General features: G+C 43.1%; 1 protein-coding gene across 2 annotated transcripts; it reads right to left on the bottom strand.

Moving 5' to 3' along the window:
- Window positions 1-767: 767 nt before the first annotated feature.
- On the bottom strand, window positions 768-9,606 carry XYLT2 (xylosyltransferase 2). 2 transcript variants are annotated; one of them, XM_069752389.1, is made up of 11 exons: window positions 9,344-9,606; window positions 8,706-9,120; window positions 7,591-7,766; window positions 6,883-7,085; window positions 6,728-6,808; window positions 6,225-6,441; window positions 5,960-6,136; window positions 4,113-4,375; window positions 3,275-3,455; window positions 2,667-3,000; window positions 768-2,444 (listed from the first exon to the last, which is right to left on the bottom strand). In XM_069752389.1, exons 1-11 carry the CDS (start codon window positions 9,473-9,475, stop codon window positions 2,122-2,124), a joined length of 2,502 nt encoding a protein of 833 aa, XP_069608490.1. In that variant the 5' UTR covers window positions 9,476-9,606; the 3' UTR covers window positions 768-2,121. The 2 variants fall into 2 exon arrangements, with proteins under 2 accessions (XP_069608490.1, XP_069608491.1); XM_069752390.1 differs by having other exon boundaries at window positions 8,706-8,934.
- Between the last annotated feature and the right edge of the window lie 4,860 nt (window positions 9,607-14,466).

Genomic DNA, 14,466 nt, shown 5'->3' with positions numbered 1-14,466 from the left:
AGGAACTGGAGTCACTGATAAGACTTTGCGACTTTTGGCATTCTCACGCCATTTTGGAAAGAGGGGCAGACTTCAAATTCAAAATACCGTTATGTGGTGGCATTCTTTAGGTCTCAGATCTTACTCCAGTCCATTCCGGAGTAAGATTTGAGGAATGGCACACATGAGGGCGCAGACCACTTCTAAGTTGAGACAGAATCAGGAGCAACCAACTCAAGAACGTCTCCTGATCAAGATCGGCGTTAACACCACAAGACTGGATGAATCGGGACCTATGCTCTTATCCAGAACCAAAGTGCCAACCACTTCTACCCGAGGTGCCCACTGCTTGTTGTCAAGTGTAACTTGTCTCTTGGCAGCAAATAGGCCAAAATGGATTATAGGAAGTGAAAATTGTACAGCTGTGATAAGGTAACGACTGCATACCGGCATAACAGGCAGGCAAGTGACTGGATATCAGCTGAAGTAATCCATGCTGGGAAGTGAGGGGAAAGAAGATTCAGCACCTCCAGTGCTGGTAGAATACTAATAAAGACTATCTGCCCCCTGAAAAAAAAAAAATGTATGTCAAGTTACAGAACAAGCAACATCAGACCACGCTTTTCCACGTTTTGTGTGAAACAACAGATACACTGGGGTTTATAAGAGTACAAACCCAATTCTTATAAGATCAACCAAAGAGTAGTGACCCAGGGCAAAGAGTGAAAAATCTTTAGCATACATATAAATAATGGACAAACAAGAATAATTATGCAGGATATAAATGATCATGAATTCAATAACACATAACTTTTATTAGATAATAAAAAGTCACATAAAAAAAAATGTGCAAATGCAGACACATGGAAAAACAATGAGGACAGAAAGTAGTGAGATTTACAGAATGGTTTTTCTCTCTTGAAGTGAATCCTATCACTTAACACGCGTTTCACAACAGCTTCTTCTGGGGTTGTTGTGAAACACGTCAGGTATTCGCTGGGTGAGCTCTACTTTCTTGGTATATTACTTATGTTGTCAGCTACTGATCGGGTTGATGTTTGGTCTGCTATGACCTTACTGTCAGTTTTTACCAAGCTCTATTTTGATTTACTTCACTTGGACTTTTGAAGTGACTCCTTCTGTACGTCTTACTACTCGGCTCACCTACCTTTTTTTTTTTAAAATGTGTCTGTGTATTTTGCCTTTTTTTAATATTATGTAAAATTTTTATGTACTTTTATTGAAAATCTGAATAGCTTAGAATCATAATTTTGATGGCTTGGTTCACAACGCTATATGCAGATGGTGCAAATATAAATCTCTTCTGTTTGCGTCGGAGAAAATAAACCTGGTCAGTACACTTAAGTAACACATATTAGTGACAAATGTAGTGATTATAACATATCAATTATTAAGACAGATCTCACTCCATAAAAATCACATTAATAAAGTGCTTCATTGCGTCACAAGAATGATTGAGGGTACACTGTCCTGTGGCGCCAGCCCCACACATTTACACAGCAAGCTGCACTACACAGCCAACCTTTGGTAAACTTTTTATTTTAGATTTGCCACTTATTCTAGCATCACTATGTCTGCCATCAGTATGATAAGGGATGGATGGAGAGCCAATTCAGTGGCCGTACTATTACCGTACTACTGAAAAAAACTCAAGAGCGGTAAGTGATGTCATCACCTTTTAATAAAGTCATTTGTAACAAGTCGGCACGCTTGTACACGTGATCCATCCACAGTACAGAAATAGTCATCCACCAGAGGAACCAGCCCCTGCAGGAATAGTAGTGTCTACCCATGTGGTATTTGGTCAATTCAGGGCTTGTCTTGTAGCAGCAGGTAAGTCCATGGCCAGAACATATTTGGCACCCATTGGAAATGCTGGACCAGCTTGGCACACTTTGCAGATCATGTAAGTTGAATGAGAGTTGAAATGGAACCAAGGGCACGTTCATTGACTCCTCACTCAAGAAGGTGCCATGCTCTTGGGTGTAGAGTGAGACAGCAAATATCTGCGCACTCCGACGTGTGATGATCAGATCAGTAAAGCACAAGTCGAGCGTTGTGCCACCTACAGAATTGAAAGTCTTTTGTTGTAGGTATGAGTCTATTTGTCATTATTTCCTGCTACCTCAGGCGGCCATCTGGTCTGACAGGACCCAATTCAGATTTCGGGTCAGGTGATAAAGAACTCCAATGCGTATCAGAACAGACTGGAAGTGATGGGCACAACGTAGGGGCAGTCTTGGTGCAAATTCCGCCAACGGACCAGAAATCACTTAAACTGGTGTCTGTCCATTTTTCCAAATCCTGACCCATAAGGTCAGATTTTTTGACAGCCTCCTGTTCAATCTCAACACGTGAAGGAAGACCAAGGATTCCACTCAAAGCCTGAAAATCCTGCTCCATGTACTGTCCATGAGATGGGCCGGCATGTAACCACCTGTCACCTAAAAGTACAGAGATCATTAGAGATATACATATAGTCAGACCTCTTATACCCATGATCCCCCATTAAATGAGATACTGACAGAAGGAGGGCAATGATGCACAGAAGGAGGGCAATGATGCACAGAAGGGAGCATTAATCCCCGTACAGTAGTGACATTCATTTTTTGATGAACTTAAGTGGGCACAGTAGCTGCCCGATGTGAACCCCACACACAATTTACCTTTTTGTAGTGGCTGCTTGTTCCTGTGGGTCAGTGGTACCACCAAAAATTTTACTTCAGCCAACAGTTCCCACAAATGCAACAGGCGAACGTGCCACACTCCAGGACGAAGGGGACGCGTTAAAGGGGGCTTGTATTGCGTGAAATCGGCCTCAGAATCAACTGAAATGTCATATGAAGCAGCTATTATGTAGGTAGGATCAATCCAAACCACCGTAACAGTAACATTGACTCCGTGCGTCCACCTCTGCACAGCAACAGGCTCATCCATGGGCCCAATAAGACCACCAAAATTACGGAAAATTCGCTCCTTGGCATCCCATTCAGTGCCCACCTAGAAAAATAAAAAAAAAATAGTTAAATAAAATATCACAGGGAGGGCCTCTAATACACATTTTTTATATTGATTTCATACTAGCATTACAAGAACCAAAACGTGTTTCTGTCAATGGGAAACTATGAAGGTTTTTATATGGGTTTTTTTTTGCGAGAGGAGTTTAATATTTGTCTATGGTCTGTGTTCAGTATTGCAGCTCAGATGTAGTATTTGACGCACGGGCCCTTGTATAAGTGGAATTGGCCCTTATAATGAAATCTTTTTACATTACCTCCAAATTTTGGATACGACTAAATGCTCCAATCTTGTCAAGTATCCTCAGGCTGCCTCGTGGCATCATCCAGAATTCCAGAGTCTCACTTGGATGGACTCTCTGGGTCACCAAATAACCTTGGAAGCGATCATCGTGAAAATAAACTTCGACACTTGATGGGAAGTCATCTGCAGAAAAGCTACACAGGGAGGAGGGAAAAGTTGAGCTTTAGGCGCTAGAAATTTTAAATCCTACATTAAATCTTTACAACCAAGAGAGAAGAATAACTTGTATTAACTATGAAAAGCTGCAGTATTTAAGTGAAATCATACATTTAAAAGCCGGTTAAAGACTATGTGACTCGGCTGACTAGTCCAAGGCAAGTCCCTGATTTTGTTTGTCTCCGCCCTGCTCTACTTGATTGACAATTCTCTCCCTGTGCATATAAATAGGGAAAATTCTGTCAAACAACTGGAGCAGGGCAGAAAGAAGCCAGAACGAAGCATACCTGGCTGCAATTGCGCTGCCAGGTGCCGATTCCTGTTGCCCATAGTTGGTGAATCTAAAGGCAGGCTCCTTTCAACTCTACAAGTTAATAAATTGCATCACTGCTATATAGACTGTGCTCTTACATGTAAGGACCTTTGTGCACATTTGGATCAAATTGTGAAAGCCCATCTGCCAGCAACAAGGCGACCTCTTTAGATGGGAACCTACACTAATAAACGCACCTCTCATAGGCAGAACTTAGCACTTTGAGTGTATTTAAGCTGTTTGCACGCTAAATACAACTAAACAGGTAGATCATATGGCAAGGGTTGCAGTAAAATGCATAAAAGGTTCAGTCTTTGGCTACCTGCAGGCTGACTTTTTGTTCTCTTTCTCAGGTTTCCGAAGTTTGTTCAATGACAATCGTGTAAATGACGTGTACGCAGTCATGGTGACATCAGTGACACCTTCTTGTCCTTCTGTGTAGTGATAGACATTCTCCCAGTAAGCTTTTAGATTTGGGGTCCCTGGATCTGGTTCTCCAAATACATGAGCATCCAGAATATCCATAGCCTCCTGATTCACAGATGACTCAAATTTTCTAGCAAAGAATGTCGGCCTGGAAACTTGCTAAAACAAAACAAAAAACAAACATATGATGAATTTGGTTGTTAGCACTGCGGGGCAAAGTAAAAACATGAAACCAAATACAAAAAAAAATGTAACAGAAAAAGAATCACAACACCCCCTATTTTGGTCAGGACACACTGCCGAAAGTAGCCAGTATTGCCCAATTACTATTGTAGGCACAGCACCTGATAAAACATTGGATGGGGCTTAATCTTATCTATGCTCAATCATAGATAAAGGTGGACGGAGACTGGAAAAACTGCCCCAAAACAGTGCAAGCATAAGGATGCCAAAAAAATTGCCAGAAGTATCACTCATCTGAACAAGCCCTTAACCCCCTTCAAGACCTTGCCCCTTTCCATTTTTGCATTCTCGTTTTTCGCTCCCCTCCTTCCCAGAGCCATAACTTTTTTATTTTCCCGTCAACATAGCCATGTGAGAGCTTATTTTTTGCGGGACGAGTTGTACTTTTGAACGACATCATTGGTTTTAGCATGTTGTGTACTAGAAAATGGGAAAACAAAATTCCAAGTGCGGTGAAATTGCAAAAAAAGTGCAATCCCACACTTGTTTTTTGTTTGGCTTTTTTGCTAGGTTCAATAAATGCTAAAACTGACCTGATATTATGATTCTCCAGGTCATTACGAGTTCACAGACACCAAACATGTCTAGCTTACGTTTTATCTAAGTGGCAAAAAAAAATTCCAAACTTTGCTAAAAAATAAAATAAAATTGTGCAATACCTGTAGCGTCTCCATTTTTGGTGATCTGGGGTTGGTGAGGACTTATTTTTTGCGTGCTGAGCTGACGTTTTTAATGATACCATTTTGGTGCTGATATGTTCTTTTGATCGCCCGTTATTGCATTTTAATGCAATGTTGCGGCGACCAAAAAATCATAATTCTGGCGTTTCAAATTTTTTTCTCGCTATGCTGTTTAGCGATCAGGTTAATGCTTTTTTATTGATAGATCGGGCGATTCGGAACGTGGCGATACCAAATATGTGTAGGTTTGATTTTTTTTTTAATTGTTTTATTTTGAATGAGGCGATTTAAACTTTTATACTTTTTTTTTTTTACTTTTTGCCATGCTTTAATAGTCTCCATGGGAGGCTAGAAGCTGGCATAGCCTGATCAGATCGCTGCTATGTAGCTGAAATGCAGGCTTGCTATGAGCGCACAGCAAGTCAGCATCAACAACCATAGAGGTCTCAAGGTCTCAAGTTATGCCGATGCATCGCTGACCCCCGATCATGTGACGGGGTTGACGATCCGCTCATTTCCAGCCCGATGGCCGGAAGCAGTAGTTAAATGCCGCTGTCAGCGTTTGACAGCGGCATTTATCTAGTTAATAGCGGCGGGTGAATCGCAATTCCACCCGCCGCTATTGCGGGAATATCAGCTGTTCAAAACAGCTGACATGTCCCGGCTTTGATGCGGGCTCACCGCCGCAGCCTGCAAAGCGGGGATACTGACCTCCGCTGTAATAGTACGGCGGAGGTCGGTAATGGGTTAATCTAGAGACTCTTATGACCGGACAGCTCAGGATCATGGATGTTCCAGAAACTATATATTCGAAGGTTACCTTTAGTCGTGAAATGTCTGGTGGTTTGAAGTCATTAGGGGAGCAGCCGCACCAGTCCACAATGTGCTTATACTGGCAGCGGCAGCCCAGTTTCCGGTTCCAGTTTGTCACTCGCAAGTTATTATCCACAAACGTATCGCAATCTTGACTGTTCTCCAAGACGGTGTGAAAAAATGACTGAAAAGAGGAAGACATTCAGCAGTGAGTGACCACTGATGACACAGTATGTCCCCAGACCCAGGGATGCGCGAGACTAGTCTCTGACCTCGGCGGGGAGCAACGTGTACTTGTAGAAACGCCGGAGCTCGGACACGAGGACATCCTGAGTATAAATCACGTATTTCACAAACGGGCGAGTCAGGACAAACCAATCCGAGCCGCCATCCACCACAATGCCCTCTGGAATCTCCCGCTCACCAAGACGCCACATGTGAGAATCACATTCATGGAAAAGACGATCGATTCCTTGCTTCTTAATGAACCTAGAAGAAGGAAAGAAAACCTTGTTTTAGGCGTCTTGTACAAGACGGGGACACTCATCAACTGGAATCACTGTACTCTGCTTAAAGGGGTTGGCCGTTTACAGGACATGCTGTATACGTCTGATAGATACAGGCGAAGAACAGCACCGAGATAGTAGTCACAGAAGTGATTTTAATACAATGCCTCCATTATTGAGTTTACAGATGTTCTGGTGCATAAAATGGGGAAAAAAAATAAAAAGTAAAAATGTTAAATAAAATATCACCAGCTCACGCATATCCTTACCGAGCATTATCACGGCCATGAGATTTAAGAAAGTTCTTATCCTTGTATTTCGATAAGAAGTAAACCAGCTCCTGATTGGTCCTATGTGAAAAAAACAAGATGATAAATCATATCCTTTTAAAGGGCTACAAACAAGCGCAACATATTTTACTCACCTGGTGGGGTAGTCCGCAGCACTCAGGTTGATGAAGAAGTCCCAAGGCCAGTCGGTCATCTCCAGCAGATCCTGCATGCTACGTAAATACATGGTGAGCAGGCTGGCACCACCCCAGATGGTGATCATGCGCCAAGGCGTGACACGAATATTTGTGTATTGTTGTGCTATCTGAACCATTTCATTGTGCAGGTAATTGGAACGCTGGAAAGGCAAGAAAAAAAATATTGAGGGGCACATTTCTCATCTAATTTAAAGTGAATCTGTCACCAGATGTTAGACTAAAGACATCATGCATTGGCAAATAGCTCTCAGACCTGATGAGGCTGGTGTACTAGCTTTGGAACTCCATGAGACTAGCTGAATGATCTCTTTCTTAAAGTGTTCACTCCAACTGCTCATGCCAACATCCAAACTATGCCCAGTGTCAAAATCAGTACACCCTCCTCTCATCAGGGCTGAGATCTATGTAACAATGGAGGCAGACAGTATTATAAAACCTGCGACATGTTCTCAGCACGGAGATCCATAGAATTTGTGTCTGTTCCATTAAACTCAATGTCTGTCTCTCTGATCAGAATCTGCCATTTAATAGACCACGGTTAACTGATCTGTTTTCTTGCATCTGGAAATATGGACCGTCGCCTGATTACCCTATTAACACTTTCAGCATAGGTACGCCTATTACCACGGTGGGAACTGTCCCTACCTGATCCACGTGGATGTAGTAAAAGTGGTCTTTGTGGTATATAGCTTTAATAAGGCGTTTCAGCTGGCGCACAGCTCTCCCGTGGACCACAAGCATGAAGACCAGACGCAGAGGTTTCTTGTGGACTGGAGCTACAATATCATTCTCTTCCCATTGCAAACCGGATGTCAGTTTACCTGCGACAGAAAGCAACCAGAGGATAACGCTTATTAATTATGGACGGAAAGTGCAAACACATACGGGAAAAAAAAACATCAGATCTCATCAATACCACTGGGACAAAAATTTACCTTTATGACATTGCACATTGATAAGGAAAAAGAACAAGAATTGCCCTAACAATCAGCAGATCTTACAATAATCATGTGTTACAAGCGCCGCTATTCTTTAGAATGGCCACGTGTTACACTACAAAGTAATGGATCACAGATACTGACAAAGCTGATATCACATGGCATCATATTCTGATGGCAGCCAAAAAGTAAACCCTCCACGGGACCTGCTCCTCTAATCCCCTATCTGGGGTTGCCCAGAAGAAATTTTCGGGGGGCTCAGAGATTAAAACAAATAAAACCAGTGATATTCACCTTACTGATCACCCGCCTCCCTCCAAGTCAGGAAATGTCTGCTCGGCCCATCACTGGCACCAGCAGTGACCTGCCATAGCCAGGGATAGTCTGGGCTGGCTTGGGCGGTGTCGAGTCAGGACCAAGAACTACAAACCAGCATGGACCTCATAAAGGTTACATGGCTGAGGCAGAGTATTGCCTCATTTTTTTTGCCCCGATGGACAACCCCTTTAAGGACTTTGCCTACAGGTCCAAGGTAGAAGGGAATAAAGCTGGAATTTAACTTATTCTTTAACTCAAAGCCACCTTTTCCTTCACCCGTGAAATAGCTCATCACGCCTCAATGTGACGAGTGTCCTGGTTCTGCCCCCACCCCTACCAAAGATCATGCATAACGCCACAATACGCACACACTGACAATGCCTCACTAAACAGCAGCACCCCGTGAGAGCCATCAATCAGAGACGTGTGAAGGTTGTCGGAATACCCAGGGGCCATGTCAGTAACTAACACGTTAGTGCAGACACAGAGATGAAGACCAGCTACCTGTGGTGTGGCAGTAACGTGGCAAGCTCTTCGGCATGAGCCGTCCCTGCTGGTGTAAACACACCAGGTTGGCAATCTCCTGCTGGCACTTTTGGGTAGGTGCTCTTGCCAGTGCAGACAAGGCATCTTTTCCTTTGACTTCACATTTGCGGGTGAAGCCATGGTCGGTGTGATGAGGTCCTTCTACGCTTCCCGTGTCCCCGTCTCTGGTCAGATTGGCCCACGTTTCCTGCGGGACATGGATACGGGTGCTCAGCTTGGACTTTGCATTAGCCTCTTTTGCCACTCTGGCTACCTCACTGCCCGCTCTCCCTCCCTTTATCCTCGATCGCCAAGCTCTGCGCCCTGCGGAACTGTCAGGGTCCTTGGAGTGTTCCGCCTTATCGGGGCTTCTACTCCTCTTCTGAGGGGCATTCTGGAATACAAAAAGTCATCACAGCAAAGCAGGAAGGCGGGCGACACCGGCACAAGTCAGCGGGCACCAATACGGCCAGGTTACAGTACGCCAACTACGTGCCCATCACGTGCAAATACTGTGCCATCCTAGATGTGGCACCCGCTATCACACAAGTCCCTGTGCCCACTATGGGACCCCAGTGCTGCCCCCCATACACACACACACTCAATGCAGCGCTTACTATCTCTCCATCCTCGTCCAGTCCGCTGAAGCTCCACACCACCAGGCCTTGTAACAGCAGCAGAGCCAGGGCGGCAGCTGCCAAGTACTTGTACCGACGCCCCAGCTTCAGCACCCTGGCACCGGCCGCCATGTCCCCGGCAGCAGTGAGTTAGCGGCAGCCGTGCTCCGGGAGATCCCCTGCAGTGCGCCTCCACCGCCACATAACGCAGCACTGGCGCCGAGCACTGCTGCCTATAGGAGCTGCCCAAAAGGAAAATGGCCGCCGGATACAGGCGCGCTGGGAAACGTCATCATTCCAACAACTCGACTTCCGGTGCGCGAACGGACCGTCGACGTGGCGTCTCTGGTCGCCTGGCAACCAGTGGGCATAAACCACGTGGCAGTTGTTTCTAGTGGTGGTCCCCAGTCCTGCACTGCTGGAGTCTTTTAATCAAGAGGCTCACGATCACATTAGACCCCAATAAGACCGCCTGTGTTGTGATTCCGATAGTAAACTTATTGTATTGGTGGAAGCTTAACCCCTTCACTTCAGGACAGTTTTTCATTTTTGTGCCATTGGTTTACGTCCTGTCCTTCCTAACTCCATAACTATTATTATTTTTTAATCATTATTTTTTTTTTTTTAAAGATTCATCTTAGTAATTTTAATTATCTTAGATGTCATCCGAGTGCAGTCTGATAATTTCCACACACTCATCGACTCACATGGTCGAGTGCGATCCAAATATCGGATGCAAATCGAGCCTGCTGTGTTTTATTTTTTTTTTCCCTTGAGCGGCTCTATCCAAGGAAAAAAATCTGATGTGCACGGCCCCATAGAATGACATAGGTCTAAGTACGATGCAATGGTTTCACGGACCGAAAATATGCTCATCACCAGATGTTAAATGTCCAAATACTGTGCCATCCTACATGTGGCACCCGCTATCACTCACCCTGTGCCCTATGGCACATGTAATGCATCCCTTACTGGCTGTTGGTAACATAGTGATATAGAAGGGTTAATAGTTTGCCTTTAAGTGCCTGTTGCCTTTAATTGTTAGAATTACTAGAATCTGTTGATGCAGTAGTCTGATGGTCTCCGCTTCAAGGAGACTACCCTTCTTATCATGTATGTTCTCAATAGTCAGACACATCATGCTCCAGGTACGTGAGAGAATAAAGGTCAGTATGACCCTGGGTGATGGTGGGGGCTACATGAATTGCATTAAGAGTTACATTTGTTGTAAATGGTATAAAATATTGCCTCTTGTTCTATTACTTCAGATAAAAGTGACTTGCTCACAGGATATGTGTGAGGTGTCTTTTTGTCTTCAAGCGCGCTTGTAAAATGACGGGCGTAACTCCACAATTTGGTCTCACTGGTGATCTGTCAGCTGACGTTGGTCAGAACGAAAACAGCTATAACAGTTTTGGCGCCCGACCGGGGCCGTGTATCCAGCCTATTCGGAATCCGTATGGGGGAGTTTTCTGCTGAGAAATTGGACATGCAAAACACCAGCTGCAGCAAGGTGAGAAATGTTATTCTTACAAACCTGTTTTGCACTTGCAATCTCTCATCTGGATCTCTCCATACCTCTGGGTAAAAGGCTGCGAGCATGGTTCAAAGAATCCACATCACCAGTGAGTTTTGTGTTTTGTCTATTTATGTCCGTATGAGAGTTGAATAATAGAGTTATAAGATGATAATTGTTCTCTGTATCATTTGTCATTACCCTAATTGGTTGTGTATTTGCGTAGCGTGCAATACAGAGCTGGGATAGACTCTGTGCAGTGTTGTTATTTTGGTCATTTTGGATTGGCAGTACATTTAGTCCGGTTCACTATGTATTGATTTAGGCCTTCGCCGGATTTTTTTGGAGAGTCTGAAAACTATACATTTTTGGAAAGGTTATAGTATAAGCAATACGAAAAACAATGTTTCCATTTGCCCCGAGTCCCACGTGACCGCCATATTGGATTTGACAAAATGGCTGACGTAAAACCAATTTTCGTTAATATCTCAGCTTATAAATAACATAAAAATAAAATTTGACAGCTAAACATACATTTTAGGGCTAAGAAATGCAATATTACTAGTTGCAGATGTGTTTTAGATATTTACTACAGCAGTTTTTTATAATTAATTAGTATTGACATAATAATACATAATGACAGGAATCACATGTTTTTTTTTTCTTTTATTACAGGAGTTGAACATGACAGACAAACCACAAGCTACTGAAGTCACTTGTGAAGGTGAGGCACCTATCAACTGGAAGCTATGTATGCTCTGTCAGTCTTCCAATGGCAATGAGAAGTTGGTGCAAAATCCTCGGATACAGTCTTACCAGCGCGTTTTGGACATAGTAGCAGAGAGGGCAAGTTTACAAGATGGCAACTATGTTGATATCCATCGACGGATTAGCAACAGGAAAGACACAATCGCTACACATCAGGCAGTCTACCATCGAAGTTGTTACACAAATGCAATTAACAACGACCAAATACAACGAGCCCGGGACCGTTATGCACATGCATTAGCTACTGGTAGCCACATTACCAAGAAACGAGGATTAAAAAGAGGACGTGCTGAAATGGACGAATCAGGTTCATTAACATCTGACTCTTCATCACCATTCACGAGGTCACATACATGGCCACTGGATAAGGAAAAATGTTTCTTTTGTCAGAACGATGAGAATGAGAAGCTTTATAATGTGAGGACAGTCAACGCAGGGAAATCGTTGAAACAAGCTATTGAAACATCAGATAATTTAACACTGAAAACAAGACTGAACACATGCATTGCACCAGGGGATGCACATTCTATTGACGTCCGGTACCACAAAAGCTGTTGGACAAAGCATGTTTTTCATGGACAACAAGAACGTAGTACCAACAGAACAGACCACAAAGAAAAGCATTGCTAATTTTACAACGGAAGTCAATGATAAAAACACCATAACGGTCACTAGTGACATAAACGACGTTCCAGCAGAATTATATTCCGCTATCCGTTGGATCATAACAGGGCCGATTGACAGCCTTGAAACTCAAAGAAGGACCAAAATTGTTGACCGAGCAGCACTCACTATGAGTCAGAACATCATGTATGAATTCAAATCACGAAGAAGCAGACACACTGTTGATCTACCAAGCTGTCTTGGCAACACAACGAAACCCACCGGATGCAAGGATGGTTTTCTTCTCCCCTGATACCGATGTACTGGTGTTGGTCATAGCTAACTATGACCTCATGCTGAAGAATACATCGATTTCAATGGTCTCTGGGATGATCGAGATAGAGCCAATAAGGAGAGTCATAGGGGCAGACAGAGCAAAGGCTTTGACAGCCTTCCATGCATTCACTGGTGCTGACACAACTGGAAGGTTCTCTCGAATTGGCAAAGCAATCTGGCTGCAAGCTTACATGAACGCAACACCAGACGTAATCAGTTCTCTGCAGATGCTTTCGACTGAAAAAGAAGTGAGCAAAACTATGTTGTCAACTCTTGCTACCTTCGTATGTTTTGCTTACTCTCCAAAAGGCATTTTTATTAAGAATATTCCCGAACTGCGATGGCATCTATTTTGCAAGCATATGGCAGAAAGTGACAGGTTACCTCCTACACTCGGAGCTCTAAAACAACATGTCCTCAGAGTCCATATCCAAGCCAGAGTGTGGGGACAAGCTAACATTGCTTTGCAGGATTCTCAGCTGGATCCCGAGAAGAATGGCTATCACAAAGGGTTGGATGGACAGTTGAAACCAACCATGACAGATGTTCTTCCAGCTCCAAAAGCAATAATCGAGATGATTAGTTGTCAATGCAAACATGACTGTTCTTCTTCAAGGTGTTCGTGCCGAAAAAATAACTTATCCTGTACCGATCTTTGTCAGTGTGACAGCGAGTGTATGAATGACGAGGACACTCAGACCAAATATGAAACTGATGATGACAGTGATGGTGGCGATATGTAAAGACACTCTGGTTGTTCAAAAGTTAAAAACATTAACTCTCTGCTTTTCGAGTTCGAAAATTTGTTCAAATATAAACCGATACAATTTGTAGTCGTATATAGAGTATTTATTTGGATACCACTGCATTTCTTAGTACTCAAAATGTATGTTTAGCTGTCAAAATTTAAGTTTTACGTTACTTACAAGCTGAGATATTAACAAAAATCGATGTAAATCAGCCATTTTGTAAAATCCAAGATGGCGGCCACTTAGGACTCGGGGCAAATGGAAACATTGTTTTTCTTATTGCTTATACCATAGCCTTTCCAAAAATGTACATATTTGAAACTCTCCAGAAAATTCCGGCGAAATTACATAGTGAACCGGGCTAATTATATGAAGCTGTATTTTGTATTAGGGCCGTGGTTTTTGTTGTTTGGCCTTAAAGTGCTTTCAGAGTGTCAGTGGACACTGCTGCAGTTTTTGTTATATAGAGTTGTGTTAATTCCAAAGTGCAAAATAGGCAGGCTGTGTGAGCCTTGTATGTCTATGAGAACTCTGAATGAGATGACAGGTGAGTAAATGAGTATAAGGAATAAACATAAATCCGTGATTGATGAGGGGTTCCGTTAGGTGTGGTCCTCTGTATGTGACAGAAGACATTATTCAGCGCAGTTTGAGCTGAATTAGGTGGAGTGATTGAGATAAGGGATTTTCTTCTTGTAAAAATCAACTGAAAAGTGAAAGAAAAAAAAAAGAAACAACAATCCCTGAATGAGCATGTATGTATGAGTGATCACATAAGTATCATTACTTATCTAACTGTTGTTGAAGGTCCAGGATGGATGAGATGTGGATATTTTTAATGTACATTTAATTTACAACTGAGATTCAGTGAAACCCGTGTTATGTGTGGTTTGACATTGGATAGGTTTCTATATGTTTTGGCCGGACGCGGTCAGAATCAGTTTATTCAAGTTGTGCAGTGATCTGCCTGTATAGAGAAACTGTTTTTAATTCCGAGAGAATGAATGTTTTGTAGAGATTAAGTCTGAAAACTGCTGCATTCTGTTTCTGTGTGTGTAAGACAACAAGCTCTTATCTGTGTTTATAGCTGATGGGAGGGGCGAACCCCTGCGCGAATTGTTTTTGATTTCTCCTCATAGTAACATAGTAAC

The sequence above is a fragment of the Ranitomeya imitator genome, chromosome 2, assembly GCF_032444005.1.
Source record: "Ranitomeya imitator isolate aRanImi1 chromosome 2, aRanImi1.pri, whole genome shotgun sequence".
Lineage (NCBI taxonomy): Eukaryota > Metazoa > Chordata > Amphibia > Anura > Dendrobatidae > Ranitomeya > Ranitomeya imitator.
Note: the sequence above shows the minus strand (reverse complement) of the source record. Positions and strands in the feature narration are given on the sequence as shown.